The sequence below is a fragment of the Opisthocomus hoazin genome, chromosome 7 (genome assembly GCF_030867145.1).
Source record: "Opisthocomus hoazin isolate bOpiHoa1 chromosome 7, bOpiHoa1.hap1, whole genome shotgun sequence".
Lineage (NCBI taxonomy): Eukaryota > Metazoa > Chordata > Aves > Opisthocomiformes > Opisthocomidae > Opisthocomus > Opisthocomus hoazin.
Genome location: NC_134420.1, coordinates 33,126,654 through 33,148,244, shown reverse-complemented (window position 1 = coordinate 33,148,244; position 21,591 = coordinate 33,126,654). Strand labels below are relative to the sequence as shown.

The 21,591-nt window shown below is 40.8% G+C and overlaps 1 protein-coding gene across 3 annotated transcripts in view; it reads right to left on the bottom strand.

Moving 5' to 3' along the window:
* Positions 1–21,591, bottom strand: part of MIDEAS (mitotic deacetylase associated SANT domain protein) — a 61,010-nt gene that overhangs the window by 25,402 nt on the left and 14,017 nt on the right. For 2 of the 3 annotated variants that reach the window (XM_075425703.1, XM_075425702.1), the window contains exons 2-3: positions 6,217–6,322; positions 1,334–3,023 (exon numbers count right to left, since the gene is read on the bottom strand). In XM_075425703.1, coding sequence (XP_075281818.1) covers positions 1,334–2,788 — 1,455 coding nt within the window. In that variant the 5' untranslated portion in view covers positions 2,789–3,023; positions 6,217–6,322. The remainder of the gene's footprint in view (positions 1–1,333; positions 3,024–6,216; positions 6,323–21,591) is intronic. The other variant, XM_075425700.1, reaches the window with a different exon arrangement.

Here is a 21,591-nt window from a genome sequence, read left to right as displayed (position 1 = left end):
GCTGGTGATCAGACTGCCATGTGAATTGTAGGCCTTCCTGCAATATAAACATACACTGGCTGGGAGTATGAGCAAATAGCTCATGCTGGTAACTACTACTAGTTCTCTGTCAAATCTGCTTGTTCAACTAGAGTTAGAGCAAAAAGGATTGAAGACAGCATCACCAGTCACTGGTTGCTGTCTGCGGTGTGAGAGATGGAGTAGGCTATGGGTATCTGCCTCATTGTTTATTAGTCCAGTTATTTCACTCAAACAGCACATCCCTCTAAGGAAGGCATTGGAAAAGCGGCCACAGTCAGACCAGGAAAAAAATGATGATGAGAACACAAGAGGGAATACAATTTCCTTCCCTTTGTTGTCCGACTGGGCAGCAACTCAAGGGGCAAAACTGCAGGTAAATGTAGCTCATGCTCTAACACCTGTATTTCACCAGCCTCTGGTAACAAAGCTTCCAAAGAAAAGTGTATCTTTACTTCTCACTAGAGGCACTCAATGAAAGATTAGTCAAACCACAACTGAAAGAAAACCTCCAAAAAAGCCCCTCAAAAAACCCCCACCCAACTCCAAAGTCCTATTATTTGCCTCCTCTAGGCTAGTTAATTTTCAGCCCTGTCATCTTGCCATATGGAATGCATGCTGTACAGTTTAGATTGCTGGGACAGCAGAAGGTTAAGAGTGTGAACTACCTAACCAGCCAACGGCAAACTTCTTCCCCATCAAGCCCTACAGAAGGTCTACAGGCAGACGTTGTCCTCAGGTTACCAATCTCTAAACATCCGCTGCAGGCCATTCTCAGAAACAGGATACCGCGTCAGCCAGGCCTCTGCTATGCCTGGTGTAAGTTCTTCATGTAAATGAGGTTTCCTCAAGCTTCTCATATTTGGGAAATATTGAACATGTAAGCTGCGTTATATAATTTTTAGATAGCACAATTCAGAAACACTTCAGATGCTAAACTGAAAATCTGGCAGTTAGGCAGCAGTCTTTTAACATAAAAGGAAGAGAATGTTAGGTTGGTAAAAACACACCAAGTGATCCGCTTATACTTGTCTCTCTAAACTCCTGATCAGCTTGGGGCCTAAGCTGAAAACTTCCATATTTGGAAGCTCTGGTCTAAAATCACATTTAGTATTAGTGAAATAGAACTGCCCTTTGGTGGTTTCATTGCACTGGAAGATCTCTGTTCTACCCTATCTGCGAATTACTGTAGCTGAACTTACATGCCACTACTCCAGAGCTGCCCTTGCTGTATTATAACACTTCTTGTATATATACATAAATTCCTAGTTTTGTAGTCTAAAACATGCTATATTGGTTAGGATGTATACGTTACCTTTACATTCTGAAGAGAAGCCAGCTCAACAGCTTTTTGGGCCAAAGTTAGCAAATTGGCCTCCTGAGAAACACGCCGTCTCCGTCGCGTACTCTGGATTACGCCACCTCTGACACCCTGAAAATCATTAGCTCTCTGAGCATTTTCTTCAGCTGCTGCTGCCTCTTTCTCCCCATCTCTACCATTCTGGGCTGTGGCCTGCCTGTCTGTTTCTATCTGGCACAGCTCACTATTGACCAGGACATCCTTCTGCCCCAGATCCATTCTCTTGGGGTGAGAATAGCTACTTTTGTTGTGGGCCAGTGATTCAGGTGGCTGCTGTAATGGGACCTCTTGCTGATGCGTTTGCCAGTGATGCAGAAATAAATTGCTAGGTTGTTCTTCTGCCTGCTTGGAAGCCAACACTTCTCCTGCAGATGTCAGCAGGACACCTTCTTTGGAGAGCCTCCGTGACCTTCTTGGAAAGGGAATCTGGGTTTGAGGTAGCACAGTCTGTTGGTTCTGCTCTGTTAGAGCCTTGAATAGTTCCTGGTTCCTCTCTGTTTGCTGAAACTGGTGTGCCATCATGTGATGCTGAGGTGCTGCAGCTGCCACATGAGGCTGTGCTATGGAAGTAGTCTGCTGCAGACCGAAAGCTTGTGTGGCAGCCTGTTGCTGCTGCTGTTGAGGATAGAAATTTTCAAATAGTTGTAGCTGGGGAAGAGCTTGCTGTTTTTGTTGAGCAGTAAATGCTGGACTGGAAGAAGCTGGGGCTTCTTGAAAGACATGTAACAACTCAGGAAGACCCTGCTTTTGGCCTTGGTGACCAAAAGCAAGTTGGAAAGGCTGTAACGGCAGACTTTGATTCTGTTGCTGCTGTTTCTGCATCTGATGAAAAGAATTCATTTGAGCTTGCTGTCTAACCAGGGCTTGCTGTTCCAGCTGAGCCTTCTGGGACATCATCTGCTGGACAGCATCTCCATACAAGTCCAGCTGTGATACGAATACTCCTTTCTCTTGATTTCTTTTAAGGGCTTCTGGGTGTCCATAGAAGCCTGGGGCACCAGCATTGGAGTGGGGTCCTTTCGGGTTGCCCCCAAAAACCATACTGTGGCTCCACATCGAAGGTGGAGACTGCCAGTGGCTGTCACTCCTCTCTGGCAACCGGCTTCCCATTAATGAATTCTGCCATTTGACAGCTGTTACCGTCTGGGACATCATCATTGATTCTCCCCTATCTTGACTGTAAACAGAGTTCATCAAAGCAACATTGTTGGGGGCACTTGTTAATCCTCCTGCGTGAGAGATCTCCACAGTTTGGGAGACTGGTATATTCCCTCCATGACCATAGTATTGTCCTTCCTTAAGCTGTTGCTGTGGTTCTTTTGATGACACAGCTATTTCCTGCTCATTAAAATAGGCAATTCGTTTCCCAGTCCTTTTGCTTGAAGACTTTTGCTGAGCCTGAAGATTCATGGTTCAGTCTACTCTACCAGCTGCACACACCGCATTTACAATCCACCCATCCCTGAGGCTGGGGGAGGAAAGGCACGGAAGTGTCTCTTTTCCATTCAGTTTTAGTAATCAAGGCCAAGAAAGACGTCCAGATGAAAGTGCATCCACTTCCTTTTTCAGCGTGTGCTTCTCTCACTTCTTTTCACTCTTATCCTTTGTGGTTCAGAGGTCAGTAGGGTCCACTTAGTTACAGGTCCTGAAATAGAGAAGCAATTGCAATGAATCATCAACAGACATAACTGGCATATAAACGCTCACGCGATAAGCAACAATGTGTATGTCTGCCCCATTTCCCACGGAAATGAAGATCAGGATAATATGTGTAAGAAATAATAGATCTGAACTGATAGAAGAATGTAAAACAAAACAACTTAGTTTTACAAAACAGATATCACACTGTATTTGCATGATGCAACTCCCAATTGCACACAGACTTCTGACTCAAGCTCATCCTGAAGGTTTTTCTCTTAAAATCCCTCTCATCTGGCCAATTACTTTTTGTCTTCCTGAAGCCAGATTAAAAACAGATTCTGAGCTCAAAACCAAAAAACCCCTTAATGACTTGTCAAAAGAAAAACAACGTGTCAGGCCACATTTCCCAAAACACACACATTTACACAAAGGCTGCAACCAAACACGCAGCAATTGAGCAAGATGCTCAATTCGGTGTTCTCAAGCAAAGGATCAGGCAGCAGCCCATCATTCACCCCTCCTCCCCCAATCGTTACAAGTTGCTTTCCAATTAAGAACTGCCCACCAAGGATCCAAGCACTGAAGACAGGGCCTGCTCAACCTGTTGCCCTCTCAGATGCTTTCTTCAACAGCTGAAAGCAACTGCTCCTGCTCAGGTCACGCTCATGGAAAAGTAGTTCAGGCAGATTGTTACAGCTGCTCCCAGACACCAGCAAATATCCGTTAGTGTAAAGCTACCACCCTTACAGGAGAAAGCCTTTCCGGAACATGCAGTCTAGGACAATTTTACCCTCCTCTTGCACAGAGAAAAGCTATCCACAAACTTAGGTTTTAAAAGCCTAGTTTACAGGATTAAGGTCTAATGTGTTAACACATACACCAGTATTTCTAGTAGGACACCTAAACCCTTTTAAGAAGTTTAGTTTTAAATTTAATTAAATTATTAAACTACTAACACTCCAGTAGTTGCATGCAAGTCTCCATTATTACCTCTTTTCAATACGCGCTCTGTTCCACTTCAAATCACACTGCCAATGTATTTCAGAAAGATTTTAATAAGTTGTCAAAAACCTATTCTTACTGCATTCCTTCTGCTATAAAATCAAGTTTCTCCTGAGTGGAGCAGGCAAGATTAATGCACACATCTCCTCCAACGAAACCTGCAATCCATTTACCTCTCTCTATAAAATGAGAAACAACAAAATAAAAGCACAGAGCACACCTAAGTCCTGCAGCCTGAGCTTCCTTTAAACAGATACAGCCACAGTGCAGGTTTTAATACTGAGGTGGGGTTGGGAGCATGATGAGGAGGAAAAGACAAAGGGTTTAAATTAACTTATGCAACTTCCACCTCCGAGGCCAAGCTTGGCTTCAGTGCTACTGGAACCATGGGCCTGCGTTTCAGAGCGAAGTGACTCACTTCCTCAGACTGTTACATAGCTGTTCCCCCCACGCTCCCCCCCCTTCGCTCTGGCTACAAGCCCTGGACCTCTGCCACCCCATATCACAGAGCCAGGGCGTTCCTCCCTCCTTTAAGCACAACGTCTCGGCTCATTTTCCAGTCCCCTCTCAAGAGGACGAAAATAACTCTGGGAGAAATTATGGACACGTGAGATGGAAAATTCTCTCTAAACTGCAACTTACATACAAATGAGGATCTCGTAAAGTAAGTTTTTCCTATTTCAAAACTTCATTAGGAGAGGAAAAAACATTCTACAGCAGGAAACTGGATCCCTGGTAGCAAAAACGTAGAGATGTAAAGGTTGCTATATGCGTCTCAGGAGCATTAATGTTATTCTCTCTCCTTGCTTTTTGCAGTGCTGCTAACAGCTAAACCACAGTACCTGACATAACACTACCAACAGTGGTTTCTGACTGTATCTTACTTTCTGAAATCATCACAAGCTATTTTTCTTTCCAAACTAGACAACCTTGTAACAGTTTTCCTTCCACTGATGCTTCTGCATGCTTTTGCATTGATCAGTCATATCATTCTGATAAAAAGAATGTAAGTTTTTCCGGATATCAGAAGACATAACTGCTAGATCAAATTGAAACCTGCCAGACAACATTCAGAAGCTCTACTGTAGGTTTTCCACACTTTGAGGAAGAATGCAAAGATAACTTCTCAAAAGCTGGCTTACAAGTTCAGAAGTCCTTGTTTTTAACCCTTCCAAAAAAGGAAAAAATAAACCCAACAGCTGATGATGTTCTTCATAGCGGTGGCGGAGATTTGCAACTACCACACACACAAGTATCCAGACCTTTATAAAGAGGGCTCTCAGGTTAGTGAGAAAGCATTGCATTAGCACGGATCTACAAACCTCCACTTGTGTGGACTCTGGCTCTGTTTTTTCTGTTACTAGGTAAGAAGCAACCAGCATTGCAAAACCTAACTCAGACCAGTGTAGAACTGCACCTATCTAGGAAAGAGATGTAACAAAAGTATTAAGGTGCAAAGTTTACAAAAAGAGTAACTTCAGAGATAACCTAAAGGAGGGAAAGGAATATGTACTTGGGTGTTCCATACAGGGAATCCGAAAAAGTATTACATGCCTCTTAGGGAAGTTATCTTGTCACTGGAGAAGACTGTAGCTATTGAAGAACAACTGAAGTCACAACAGCACAAAAACAGGATAGTGAAAAATGACATTACTGGGGAGGAAAGAGATTTAAGGTACTTTGAACAAAACATACTAATTTATCATCCCAGCTCTCCTAACTGCATGCAAAAAAAAAATAATCCAAAGAGATCACCAAGGAAAAAAAGACGATTTGGTACATCCAATATTAGATGGTAAAAGAAAACATCACAAAATTAGCTTTTTAGAATTTTTTTCTATATAGAAAAACTGCAGAAAAATATATTGTAGGTCATCCTAATAATAATAGTCCATAGTTTAAGCTGAAGTGATAGATGTTCAAGCTGTAGCATGACTATGCTCCCGGAAAGCTCACAGTTGGCAGCTTCCTTGGCTGAGCACTGCTGGCTCTATGACTAAGCACGCTTCCCGCCCTGAGGTTGAGGGATGAGCTCACATTATCATCATCCTAGCCAATCACCAGCTTTGGGGGTTTTTTGTTTTGTTTTGCTTTAATTTCAGCACAAGAGTCAGCCTGCAGTAGCACAGCAAACCAGAAACACACTGCCAGGCTTAAGTGCGCTTTGAAGCAGTACCCTTGTGATCATTTCTTACCTTTGAGAAAAGCACAGAGCCAGTTCTGATACCATAATTCCCAGCAGATGCTGTGTCTTGCTTCCAAATAGACCGAAGTGTTATGATACCTTGCATTGCTTTTACACTGCACAGAGAAAAAGCAGAACCTAGCATCAGTGTATTCTGTTTTAATAACTCTAAGATTTGGCATGCATCACCATCAGTTATTTTCACTTCCAGGAACTTCTGGCGTCCAAGAACACCTCTCGATCTTCTTTCAGATGAATACGAATTGTATGTCGCCTCCTTTAATACTGTAAATATTTTCAGATCTCTAAGGCATTTTTCATGTTGCTCTAGACCTAAAACCAATGTCAAATTCGATACACGTACACCCAATGGGCACTTATGCAGTGTTATCTGGAATTAAAAAAACATAAGCAAAGTAACCTATGGCACCTTACTGAGAGAAGTTAGGGTTAGCATTTTTAGCCGAAACTTCTCCACCATATCTGCCCTAGAGCATTAAAGAAAACCATAAACATATATAAAACACCACGTGGGCCAGATTTAGGCAAAGTCTCCTGAAGGACTTACTTAAGTATGCAACAGGTCTAAGGAGGAGTCTCTGCCTGCATCCAGGATACTGTTCTCGAATAAATAAATTCAAAGCAGAGATATCTTACAAGTGCAGGTCACAGGCACTCAGAGCCACTCCACTAAGCTGGTACCAGCCCTGAACACCAATTAGGAGATTTTACTCAACACAAAGTAGATTCTGCAGAACTGTTTAGACATTCCTATCCATTACAACCATCTTGTCCCAGTTTATCATTAACCTGGAGACTTTGCTACAAAACCTTTTTTAATGTTTGTTTTTTTTTAAGTTAAAATGTTATTTGATTTAGAGGACAAATTAAAAACACTCCATTGCAACCATTTCATATAAAATATCTTTATCTCCCTTTAAAATTTTTTGCCTGTATATTTAATAACCACCCATCATTATTCCATTTCTCTAAATACTCTCTTCACTAAGTCTGTGCATATACGTACAATTTCACATATCAAGTTAATGACCTCATACACTATAGTAACCTTAAACGCTACTCTTCAGCCCACCTGTTGAGGGCTGTCCTATGCTTTGCTTAGTTCATTTGCAACATCACCTATATTTGGCATGATAAGCAAGTTTAAATTTCGCACATTCCTAATCTCCTTTGAGATTATTTGCACACAATTCTGACAGAATGCTGCAGAAATGATTCGGAAAAGACTCTGACTTCTCCTCAAAACTTGGCAAAGTTAAGGATGTAGAAGATAATCAGTGGTCAGAGACCATCTTCCATTTCACCACTTTAATCTTAGCTTTTAAATACTTCTGTTTCAGGGTTTTTTTAATGTGAAAAATAAACATTGTTCCTGGATTCTAGCTAATATACATTCTCAGCCTTAACTGCAACAATGCTGTCACGGCTCCTTACAGGAAAACTGTCAAATTAAGAGTGATGACAATCATTTCTCACTAAATCCTCCTGCTGCCAGCAACTCAAATTACTGATCTCCTCTGTAAGAGGCTCAATCACTTTCAATGATGATGAACAGATTCCAAGAACAGTTTTTACATTTAAGCCAAACGCAGCAAGCTACTCAGTGTCTTTCTGAGACAGAGCAATCAAGCCTTCCTTCTCCAACTTGCTCATTATTATGGTCAAATCCCACACTTCTGAAACGGGTAGAGAATCATGACACACATTTTACTAAAGAGGAACAAAAACAGAGGAACTAACTCACTTCTAAGATCACACAACAAACCAGGTCAAAAAAATCAAGACCAGAATACAGGATATTCGCTACCAGTTCCCCTCCAGTCCTGCAAGAAAGCATGGGTTTAAATCTACATGCAAAAAACAAAAATTGTGTGCGCTATTTACATACGTGCAGAAAGGGCAAAGAATATTTAATTCTTCCAATGCAACAGCACGACCGAGGTAGTTCAACAGGGTAGATTTTGTTTCTTGCTTTGGTGGTTTGTTTTCTTAAAGTGACTGGAGACTTACAGGGCATCACAAACAAAAAACTTCTTCCAGCTAACAGAAATTTGCCCCATGAAACCACCACCACCTATTGCAACAGTCTTTAGTAAGAACCAAGAAAGCCATGAAAGCATGGGACAGCTTTTGTGCTTGGTAGAAGGTCTGCAAAGCTGATTGTGCAGCTTATCCATATCCTGTGCTTACCCTGCTGTATATGAAAACAGCTTCAATCTCTCCCTCACACTCACGTTGTCACATTTTCTTCCAGACAGTTAGCTACATGAAAATTCCTGCAGACTGTTTGCAACCTCCCACTCACCACCTTCAGACACCTTGAACAGGGAGGATAATGGCACAGCTTTCCTACACATCACCCCGGTGAGGAAACAAGAACAGAAAATAGACCATGTTTGTAAATTCTATACAGCAAAGCACAGCAATCGATCTTCTGAAGGCAGGCAGTGGAAAGCTCAAAGCAACCGAGAAACGCAACATTGTCCAAGAAAGCCAAAACCACAAATGGACAATGATGGCTTTATGCCCCCATCACCTTAGCCCAAACAGCAGGGCGTTTTCCACAGATACGCAGAACAGCAAAAGGTGTATTTTCCAGGAGTCTAGCTCCACAGAAGAGCAGCAACTGAAGCCCAAAGTGAACATGCAAAAACAATCAACTCAACAGTCTCCAGTTTAAAAGAAGCCCACTACAAAAGAATATAAGTAGGTAACAATCATCCTCCCCAACATCTCCAAGAAACTAATCTAGAGAACTGTATCAAATGGAAGTCCTAGAATCAATAAAGTCTACAAAATGGGGAAGGCTTACTTGTTTGCATAACATTGCATAGCAAAAAAGGAACTCTTTACAGCATGCCCATAATAGGGGCAAAGAGATCAAAGGAAAGCTGCTTCACAGACAAACAACAAAAGGGAAAACGCAGCACCCAGAAGCTTGACAACTTCCACTGTTGCCTGAAGGTGCCTGCCTGGGGCTAGCAATCACATACCTAAACAAGCAGTACACAAAGACATTCATGGCCTACCCAAATTCTCAGATGACTGGTCCATTTCTATTGTGGAGAAAGACTGAAGCTATGACTGACTTCAAGGGTGCCTCTGCCCTGACGACAGCATGGTTAAAACTACTTTGCTACCACTTTCACTTTCCCATTTTCAGAGGCTGGGAGTTGATAAAGCTGTATTAAACCACTGTACTAAGCAGAGATTCAAAAGTGAAATCCATTAGTTCTGTGACATGAAGGAGGGGTGACAATGGTCATGCCGAAGGACTATGTGCCAGCAAAACCAGGCAGTTTGTATTGCACCCCCAGATGTGACAAACTACTGCTCCAATCTAGACCATTCCTGACATTCAGCATCACAGGTTAATTACCTACAGCTAGCAAAACAACACAAAACATAGAAATACCATATTGTCTGGAAAAAATGTACATCCCCAAGAACAAAATATTAACTACACCTCATGAACTAATCCAAACAAGGAGAAATACAAACCCTACTTAAGTAAAATGTTTTGGCCTACTACAGTGAAGGATGTAATAAAGTAGAGGCAGTGAAAATGTGTTCGCACGGATGTCATTTAACTAAGCAGCTTTCTTTTCTGTTCAAATGGTCTTAAAATTCACCTAAGCAAGCATTCTATTTTGACCTACTATTTACATGCATGGACATGGTTTTGTTTATCCCCTATCACCACAATTTACCACATTCCATCTAAACACACATATGCGTTCTAGTAAGCAGGACGTTACAGAGAAGCATTTTTGATTTTTCAATTACAGGGTCTGAAGCACCACAGATGCGCCTCAAAAGGAAGTTTTCAGACAACAGTCCTATGAGAGTAGACTTGTGTACTTTCAAGGAACACTCAAAAAATAACCTATATTTTGGGTCGTCTTCCTCAATAAAAGCTGTAAACTCGATAAAAGTATTGGAGATTTCAAAATGCAACTGGGATTTTCCACATAATTTTGTTTTAAAGGGATGAGAAAGACAAAAAAGTTGTTACAAAGAAAATGCCCATTAAGTTCTGATTAGTCTTGTCTTTACAATAAATGAGCCAGGCAAAACCTGGCTTACACAAACAGCTCCACCAGAACAAAATTAGCATGGACGAGGAAGAAAAACTATTAAAAAGAGATACTAGAATTTTAAAGCTTAGCAGATCATTAAACAAGCAACAAAAGGGAAAAACAACACCCTGATTTATTTTTAAAGGAACAGACAATGTTGTTTCTACCGGCTACTAAAAAGGTACTACAGCAAATACAAGTTAGATCCTCAGTTTAATTTATCCTCACGCAAAACTTTGACAGTATTTCCAAAATCATTGGAAATTTTGCCCAAACCTCATCTCATGAAAACAGAAGATTCATGGCTTGCACCAGACTCATCTTTCGTCTTGCATGGCAACAACATGCAGTTCTTAGAGAGAACTATGAGAAAGAAGACAGCTACGCAAACTGGACTTCTGTAAAGAAATATGCAGGAAAGCTCATCTATACAAATGGCTTTGCAACACAGTGCAGGCTTACCCTTTAACAAAATAGGTATATGGTACATTTCTTGTTAATATTTACAAACTGTACTGAAGTTAGGGATATTAATTATTATAATCTGTCATCACGATAAATACCATGATGTGAAGAGGCTTGGGCAGCCTTAGAGCACCGAAAGAGCACAGCAATTAAGGAGTTTGAAAAGTTGCTTTCAGGCTCTGTAAACTTACACGAACATACCATTCTTTCCCACTGGAAATGGGTTAACTTCTAATTGTAAGCACTTGGACAGCTATTTTAAGCTTTTTTGTTTGGAGCTGTCAGGGAAGGCAGTTGCTAGCAACAGAGAGACCAATACTCCGACATGCAGGAATCGCAGCAGCCTCTAAAATCAGAATGGCAAAGAGCAGGCCAAAAGCTTCTCCCTGCCCTCACATTCCCATAGCTGACATAACCACAATGTGTCCTTCGCTCCGAATGCCTCTCCCGCCACAAACACACCAGCTGCACAATCGCATGGATACACCCCAGAGACAGACCAAGTCTGTCTGCACTTCAGCCCTGAGAAGAAAACACTTCTGAATGCACTGAGCTGCCACACGAAAGACTGATGCAAGTTCAGTGGTTTCCATCCTGACCTCTCCAGCACTCCATCACAAAACCAGACATATGTAGGTGTCCAGCATACGGTACACCACAGTCTGAGCGCTTCACAGATTCCTTCTTCAAGGCTTTGCAAGAGGTAATGGCCTACAAATAGGGGAAGAGAAAGGGGAAAGTTCATAGAGATGATGATACTTTCCATTACCGGAGGTTTCTTCATGAGACACACGCAGGCACTCAATAGCTAGACCACAGCTCTCGGCAGAGACACTCTTGACACCATCAAGTAGGCATCGTCACTCTCCCAGGTCTGGCTGGAGAATAGCTGGGACTGAAAGCACAGGCAGAACCTCAGAGTATCTGGGATCTATTTTCAGCTCTGCTACAGACATGCATAAGCAAACCACTGCAGATCAGTTCATAAAATGAGAATAATACCTGAAACCCAATACAATGATATTCATTAAGTATTTTGAGGTCATAAGTGTCATATTGTCTTTAACAATACCCACTAACAGGCTAGACAGGGATTCTTCCATGAAGAGCTTTAAAGTCTAATTTGACACATGATGCAACAGGGTAGCGATAACCAAAGAAGAGGCAGAGGGCCAAAAAATGAAGGAAAGAGGTCACACAAACAATAACACTGTTGTTGTCATATGCCTCTCTCTGCCTCATTCGACCCAGAAATATCTTTTTGTTTTTCAGCAGTTATCTAAGCTGAAGCAGTGCTGATCTTGGTGTGTCCACATCCACACACTTGCAGCCCGACAGATGCCAGTGTTGACTGAGCTAATCTATTATAGAACTACTCAAGTAGTCTGTCTGCAACAGCACTGACAAGACTTTAGTTCAAATTTCTAAAATTATGTATTTTGAGAAGTCTTGTGGTCGCTGTTGAATACAAAAGGGTCTTTTTACTATGCCGGTCTGTTACAAGGCACAGTAAGCTCTCGGCCATGACTGGGGCTGTCAGACATTACAACAAGGCAGCTAAGCAGATGCACATTAGTTAATACTGAGTGTAGGAACACCAAAAGACATGCGCAAGCACAATCACCACACAGTGGAAACCAGCAACGTTTAAAGAATCCAGGGGCCCAGAGAGCACTCCAATTTCTTAGTCTTTAATTAAAGAATCAGAATACTCTCCAGGCCCCTGGATTCAGAGCTCCTGTCCCATTACTGCCAGACACACGCTCAGTCTCCTCCTTTTAGCCACAGGGACTTCAGTGGAGGAAAGAAAGAGCAGAAGGTTGCCACCAATACTGGATCAAACACAAAACGATCCTCTTCCATTTCTGTAGAAGCTTATTTGTATCCTTACTAACATTATAAAGCGCTTCCACAATTGGGCATAAGTGACACCCGTCTCATACTCACTCAGAGCAAAGTCAGAAGCTTTCCAAAGATTCAACTCAACGAGCCCATCTGAAACCAAACAAACCACCCACCCTGTACTTTCTAACTAGAAAGGAAAAATGTCATTCAATAGGAGCATGAGGAAGAGTGCCCTCTATTAAGAAACCTATTAAAGCTATTTTAGATGGAGCAAAAGACTTAGTTGTTAATGAAACATAAGGTTGCAATGATCAAGTTCAATATGACACAAAAAAACTACAGTTTATGCACCTGCACATGGAATTCTGCGACCGTTAAGCATGTCAGAAGTATAACATGCTTCTACATGTCCTCCTGCCCTTATACAGTTCCTTCTGCAAGTCCTAGAACAACATAAATACATTCTAATAGAAGTCATAACATTTTGTGTCAATAATTCCCACATTACACTTTGAATAGCTGTATTTGCTAAAGATACTATCATGTCAGACATTAGTCTGACATAGTCATGACAAAGATAATAACTATGTAATTGCTATTAACAGGAACAGTAAGCCCTTCCCAATTGTGAAAAAAACAGGCCATAAATAATTGGAAAGTCACACAGTAACTTACTAGAAAAGCTGATAAGAGGATTGGTGCTAAACACCTGACCACCTCCAAAAGAAATCACTAAGCATTAAAAAAAATAAAATCCCTTACGCATTATAGTTTTCAATCTCAGAATGAAAGGCTAATGAACTAACGATCCCTGCAGGTGTATGGATTCCATCAACCCGATCCTCTCACACCAAAGAAAATTAAATTCTGAGATCAAGGTTCCTTTACAATCCATAACACATCTAGTGGATTCTAAAGGATTTTTCCACAACAACTAGATAGCACTCTCTTATTTAAAATAGTTTGCTAGTTCAACTTATATCCCACAGCTTTGGATGATTTTACTATTTTCAACAAATCTCCAAACAGTAAGAAACAATGTCCTGTCTCCTGTCAGCAGGCTGACATTCTCTACACAGTTCTCCCCTGTTTGAGATACCTACAAATCAACTGAGGCAGAAAAACATTCTACTAGCTGCTACACTGAAGACAAATTTCATCTGGAGAAAGTAGTTGAACCACAAACAATGTTATGGAATACCCAATACTTACCTAACACTTTGCAACAGTTAAACCAATATATTAACATCAATGCATCCAACCTCACAACATGTCATGTGCAACATTCTGTATTTTTAAGAGGTAAACAGAGACAAAGCAGCCTGTTTTGCACTAAAAAGCGAACAGGTAGCCAACAAGAGATTATGCTTCTGGAATTCTTTGATCTTAGTTTTGTCTACTGTTCACTCCTTCATACTGTGCAGATACAAACTGCATTTGTGAGATGTCAGGTAAAGCATCTTCATTATGAATAGACATGCTAAAATTCAGAAAGTGGATAGAACACTACTTCTTAAAATACCCCATAGAACTCTCCCCACCCTGATGTAAATTTTAAGGCTATTTTGATATAAAAATCACAATGCCTTCTAAACCACGTAAAAGCTCACCCACCCACACCTGCAGCAGAGCTCTAACATTAATACAGATATGGCAGTGTCATACCAGAAATGTCTAACCAATAGTCCACAGATTCAGCACTCTACAATGCCTTTGGACGGTCCATGAACTCTGCCTAGAACTGCAGGCTCTTCTACTTGCATGAACTGCACTGGCTGGGGGTTTTGTGCTTTGTTTTTTTAAGAAAATGAGAACAGTAGCCAGGCGTACTCCCCTTATTGTCCATGGCTTCAGTTCTTGCACTGTAGTACAGAAACTGAATTACAGCACCTTTTTTTTTTTTTTCTTTAACACAGTTGCATGACCTCATAATCACAGCCTAACAGCATTACACACTCTTTTAATGCACTTACTCTGGCAACGCCTCTTTAAGAGAGAAAACTACTATTATTCCCTTTTACTGAAGAGGACTAAGTCAGACAGACAGACTATGAAGTGACTTGCCTGAAGAGGTCTGTAACAGAGCAGCGAACCCAACTCAGTATCAACCTAGAGCCCTACCCTTTCAATCATTTTCAGTCTCTTACTCAGTTTGAAATCCCATCCTAAGGATGGCTAAAGCGCAAACGAAATCTCCCTTAAACATTTCTTCTTATTTCAGCCTGCCATGAGCCTGTATGCCACGCATAATAATAAACTCCAGACAAGCACACAGCTGTCAATGCAGGTTTATTGGGGATCTAAAAATATTTTTCTAGCTTTTAGTAGAGTTGTCACCTATAAGGTATACATGCATATTGATACACTAGTCTTGGCTGCAGTAGTGTCCAGAGGACACACAGAGCAATTCAGGAATACCAGGCAGACCTATCCAGCTGCAGACATGATGCTGTTATTAGTTTTGTCTAGGGATTAGGTAACAATGCTGAATACCCTCATCAAATCCCTCCCCTGCATGCAATTACAAATGTAAATAAAGAAGGGAAGGAATATACTAATTTATAGTTATTGGTAGATTAGCTTTGATACATATTTTCACCCATTTACATCACTTACTATCACCACAAGCATAAAAGCACACTTTAAAAGGAAGGGGAGCTCTTAAATCCTGTAAAACAGTGCTTTTAGCAATTACAGTGACATGTATATTCCTCCCATCTTTGCCACCTCCTTCCCGACAACCACTCCAAGGGAAAAGAATTTTTGTTCTTTTCCCACAACTGCAACATCTGAGGCGTGACAAATAAGAAACAGCTTTCAGGACCACAAGAAACGGATGTGTTGGAGCTGCACATGTTCAGAGCCCACCCGTGCCAAGACAAGATTCCACCCCTTAAACTCTCTAACAGAATCTTCTGTTTAATCCTGTCTCCAGTCAAGTTAAGAGCAAGACTAGTACTGATTTTTAGCAGGAACATGGCAGAGATTGCAGCAGCTGGTCTGCAGGAACACGGACTCCTTCAGCTGGACCGTGCAAGGGGCTCTGCCACTGCCACCACTGGGCGTTCTGAAGCCCCAGAGGTCAGGGGCACCACGGTCCTCGGCCCCAGTTTTGCTCTGCAGCCACAAACGTCCAATTTCTATCATTTAGGAGGGAAGAGCGAGGCACAGAACCATCACACATTTGGTTATGAAATATAACGAAGTGCCATGGAAAATATAAAATAGGGGCCAGAGTTTTTTAAATGCAAACACCAGAGATGAAATTGCAAGTCTTTGTTTCACCCTTTCCATAAAAAGCTATGTATTTACAGCAGTTGCTTAAAAAAAAAAAAGCCTTGAGAGTTATGCATGAGGAATGTGAAGTCACAGTATTGCTTAGAAAGAAAGAACAAGTACTAATTTGCACATAACCGTGATGAAATTCACCTATTACAGTAGATTAAGTCAATTATGTTCCTACATCTCCCACCACTTACATTTGTGGCTTTGTTCTCTCTCTTCTTTACCAAAAGTCTTGAACACCCAGCACAAAAGGTTCCCTTGCAGACACAATCTGCCAAATCAGAGTCACGGAAGTACTGTCAAACCACGAAACTGAAAAAGCAGAAAAAAACCTCATACTCATCGCCACCTGCACATAAGACCATCAGGGAAAAAAGTTCACATAAAAGAATGGCTTTTACATGTACATAGTTCCTGCACGTAGCAGGCTAAGTTTGTATCACTGTAGCCATTTCTAAACTTTGGGCTTTGCTTAACCAAGGTTTCCACATTCTTCAGGTATCCTCAGCTGGCCTTCTGCAAGATGTGTGACCTGGTGTTGGCGTAAAGCTTCACAGTAGCATCTGCGCAGAGAGGGATTCCCCCAAGCAGCACTTTCAGAGCTCAGGGCTGAAGAATTTACTGCTCTAGACTTTATACTGAGGTCAACTACCGTGGTTGGTTTCCATTCATGTTGCAACACGTAAGAAGGTAATGCGTGAGAGGTGAGACAACGAAAAAAACAGCAGGAAGAAGAAAACATCTCCCTTCCGAAACCAGAAGTGTACCAGTCCCTGCAGATGCAGTTCCTCTTGCACCTACATTCCCAGTACATTTCGTCTATTTTCTAGAACATGATGCCTTCCAGTTAAATATACTTAGTTCCACAAAGACATCACGGCAGGACAAACTGTTTCAAAAGACATCAACCACCCACCCAATTAAACAACTGTAATAATTTCTTAGTGTGTCTTTTTTTTTTTAAGCAGCTTCTCACAATTGGTAATTTAATATCTTTTTTTGACTTTTACCTTATCTGAAAGTAATAGGACAGATTTGGACACAAAAAAGCTACAACCAATAAGAAAAAGATGTTTACCATTTTAGTTATATTTCTCTGCTCCCTTCCTTGAAGAAATAAAAGGTTTTCCCAAACACTTCACTTGTTGACATGTATCTTTTAATTTTATGCACAGATGTTTGCACGGTGAAGAGGAATTAACACTTCTTTTTTTGGATACAGAAAGACTATCATGTGCCAAATTTCTCAATTATTATTGAAGGAACTGTTTATAGTTTGAAAGTTTCTGAATTCTCCAAAATTACCTGAAAAATTTCAGGCACGTACCTCCCCCTCACATGCAGTAGACACTGAATTTAAAGGTTCAGGTTTTTAATGGTAGTAGTTGGAAAAAACCCACCTGTCAGTTGCTCAAATCCCAGTATCACTTCACTGGCTCTCTAATCAAATTCTAAAATAAGCAGACCCTACTTCAACGGGAGCGTTGGACTAGATGACCCACAAGAGGTCCCTTCCAACCCGTACCATTCTGTGATTCTGTGATTCTGTGACCTGCAACTCTGATGTTAAAAAAGGAAATTGCTTACCACACTCAAACTTTTCAAGCTTTTTATACCTTAAGCAAGAAAAATGACACTTCTGGTGATCTTTGAATAAACAGTTTAAAATAAAGTCCATAGCAATAAAGAGACTTTTCTTGCCTAGCTCCAATAGTAAAAAACTCCTCAGCCAAATACGGATGCATTCTTTTCCTGTTCATTGTGGAGAACCAACTCTTCAGTAACAATATCCACCCACTGTGTGTTTCTTGCTAATCTGTGTACTTACAACTGTCTCTACTACTGAGAGAGAGTTCGCTGTTTCCCTCAACCAGTCTAGGAATAATTTCCACAATCATTCTGGGGAGGAATGAGGGGAGATGCATACTTGTAAATGGTTAACTCTCTCGCCCCTCTCTCTCCAAGCAAATTGCACACACATGCAAAAAGAAATAATTAACCTTCCAACTCCTGAATTTTGGCTTCAATTCCCTAAAGTAGCTTCATGCACAAAATCCACATGTGGAAAGAATAATCGGTGGTGACCAGTTTGCTGAGGGTTGTGGAAAACTGGCCTGTGCAGAACAGCGAGCTCTCGCCAGAGATCTGCTGCAGCCTCTCGTGTCACACAGAACTCAGCAAACGTGCACCGCAAAAGCAGCACCATGTCCTTCCCAGGCATTCTGGAAAACCTCAGTGTCCAAAAGCAATCACTGACCACCTCTTCCCTCCCACGCTAAAGATTAACAACCTTTTTTTTTTTTTTTTTTTTTAAGAAAAAAAGACAAACATACAGTTGCAAATGTATGCACTATCTTAGTCACTTTTCAGTCTTTAAGGCATGCAACTCCATCACACGGCCCTAAGGCCTCCTCTGGATACTGACACCATTTCTGTCAGGAGATACAACCTATTTATTTTAAGACACAGAAGGGTATTGTTTTAATCTGCAAGTTTGCTTTCAGTTTGAATCTGCCTTTTTAAAGCAAAATTCCATCAGTAACAACTCCCTTTTCATTAAAGCATCTTAGTAGCTGAAGATGAAATGATGAACATTACCCCATTAAATTATTCACTAAAGAACTCCCTCATTCACTAAAGAAAAAAAAAATCCCGGAATGATCTTATATAAGATCGAGTATTTTATCATCACAACTCCTTACTGCAGAAGCAGCAGCTCTCATAATTGCTGTCTGCATACAATTTCAGCTTTGTACTTTGCTCTACTTATTATCAAGTATTTTAGGAAGTGTATCTCTAATTACTAAATATCTTCCACATTTGCATTCTTAAAAAAAAAAATCTTATTTTTCTATCCAAAATGAAATCTGTTATTTTGGAGGTGGCAAGACACTGGGTTCCCCCCGGCAGGGGAAGGCTATCCTCCCCTGCTCTATCTGAGCATACTGACATCCAGTTATGGTCGCACCTCTGGCACCTCTGTTATCCAGGTCCACTCACACTGCTGCAAAAGAACCAAATTCCACACACTTTTGTAGGCACCTGGGGACCAATAAATTTTATATTACTGTTGTAGCTCATGGTCTGCATCTCCCTAGCTCCTTTAGTTTTTCAAACTCCCCAGCATGCCTGTCTCATTCCTACCAGGCAAGAGCAGCGTTCTCTAGTCACTGGTGCAAGAAGCTAGTGTAAGCGCAAATTTCCATTTCTAGCTCTCTACTAAAAGGTTTTTTTTTTTCCTCAAGGCAAACACTGGCCTCAGTATGATTACAATTCATCTGTGCATATATCTGGTAGAAAAGTTATTTCCTCCTACAGGAGGGTTATATTTATTTAGCCATAGTACAGCTGTTCCAAAGCCACTTGGACTCTAAAAGGGTGCTTTTCTGATGTTGCATTTCCCAACCAAATGCATCAGCTGCTGAGCAAGAACCCAAGTGATAGCCTGGCGAAACAGTATCTCTCAAAGGGTTTGTGTCCACCCTGCAGCTGAGCTCGCCGGCCTCAAGAGTCCTGAAGCACAAGCTGCCCTCGGCACCAGGCACCTGGCAGCTCCCGCTGCCCTCGAGACAGCCTGGCATGCCCTGAGCTGCGGCTGCTGCGACATCCAGGCCCCTCCATCCCTTAATTCCGGGCTCACCTGGGCCCAGCCAGGCACTGAACACCCCTGCAAAGACAGGCAAGGCGATAGACATTTGCAGCGCAAGCATGGGGTCCTGCACACTGTCCAGCAGCCCACATAAAGGCATCCTGGAATACATTCATTTCATTTAGGTCTTGGATAAGGATTTTTCAATTTATATACATATTTTTAATATACAGCCCACTCTGTTGTTTATACTACTTGTTCTGCATTTCCATGAGCAATGAATATAGACAGCTTCTTTTTCAACTTCTGCATTAGAAGGAAAGCAAGCTCCCTGAAATGGTAAACTAGATTAAAAAGAGCCTAGCTACATCACAGCATCCAGACTTCGCTAGCAGGGAAGGGTTTTTGTTTTCTTTTGAATGTTAGAAAACCATACACTGCTACCCACAACCCTCAAGAAAAACCCTAAAACAAAGTATCTATGTGAACCGCTTTAATCCTCAACTTCCAAGAGATGCAATGCTTTCAATAAAAATAGGGCCATAACATATTTGCAGCCTGGTCAAAGGTGGTGGTCTCCCTTATACTAGCATCCAATTTATACTTGGATATTTTGTTAGGCAAGAATACATGAATACAATTTGCAAAGCACATTTTTTTTTTAAGTCACAACATTAACCTGTGATCATTAACCAACTATGTTCTGTCTTGGCTATACATTATACCTACACTGTATGTATACATGCATACTTTTACATGACTACACACACTGCAGGTAAGAACCAATTTAAATGGAAGTTCTTCATAACAGTTTATTTAAATAAATTTTTTCTTAAAATGATGCTTTATCTCCCACAAACAAGCGCTACAGAATCCGATTAAATGACGAAGGCTCCAGCACAATAATAATGTCTTTGCAGTCATCAAGGAACTGTAAAAATACTCCCTCGTTTAAAATTTGAGAACCTTCTCAGTTATGAACAAACTACTAGGCAACACGAAAGTACAACTATGTATTTTTTCATGTTTGTAATCATTAAACCTGTATTTAAGGTGATCTACAAAGGGAAGAGGAAAAAAAATATGTTTTGAGCTGGAAATATTTTAATTTTTGAAAGTTACAATCACAAGGAAGCTTTTATTCTTAAAACTAGGAACAACTAATCTAAAATGCTGGACAAAGGAGTTATAGACTTGTTAAAACAAAGTTGAAAATTAGCAATGAGGGCACTGAAAGAAAAAAAGAAGTCATATTGTTTGAAACTAGTATCTAACACACACTTCAGAAAAAATGCTGAAAAATAAATTAACATCCCTGCCTTCAATTAACACGTGAGATTGTGAGACTTAAGACAATTTTTTTCCAGTAATTGTGTTTAATAATAGCTAGGGACTGTTGCTGAACAGATAAGCTGACAGTCAACATTGTTCCACAAACATATGTGTTTTCCAGATCTTCCTTAAAAAAAAAAAAAAAACAACTTCTATTTTAAAATAAGGGATGGGCGACAAGTCACCTTTAAAGCAAAATGGTCTCCAGCAGTCCAGTCAGCACGCCAACCTTTGCTGTATTTCTTCATCTGTAGGCATTTTTTAGATTTTGTGTAACACAAAAAAACAAAACCGTGGTTCTTTCCCTTCAAAATGACTGGCAAGTCATCTGTTCTCAAAATTCAGTGTTTATAAGAAATCCTGCAACACTGGTGTAAGACTACAAGCGACTCACATGAATGAATAAAGGGATACGGAATCATTAAGTGTGATGTACTCAGCTTTAACTTTTCAGTATGATAACTACAAGTAACACTAAGTAAAATGCTTCAAAGTAACTTATTTCCAGCAATGAAGTAGTTTTCAACTAAATTGACGCTGTAGCTGCGGATTTCAAATGGTGCAAGAACAGTGAGGGCCAAAAGAAAACCAACTTTTTCCGGGAAAAAAACTCCAGTTACTCCGTGCAACCTTGTATCAGCTCTCCAAACCAGGACTGCAGCAGTAGCTACAAGGAACACACTACAAAAAAGCCGCCTTGTTCTTACTTTCTGATGCACTATACTAAGTGGTAATAGTTTTGTGCAAATAAGTCACATGCAGAAAACTT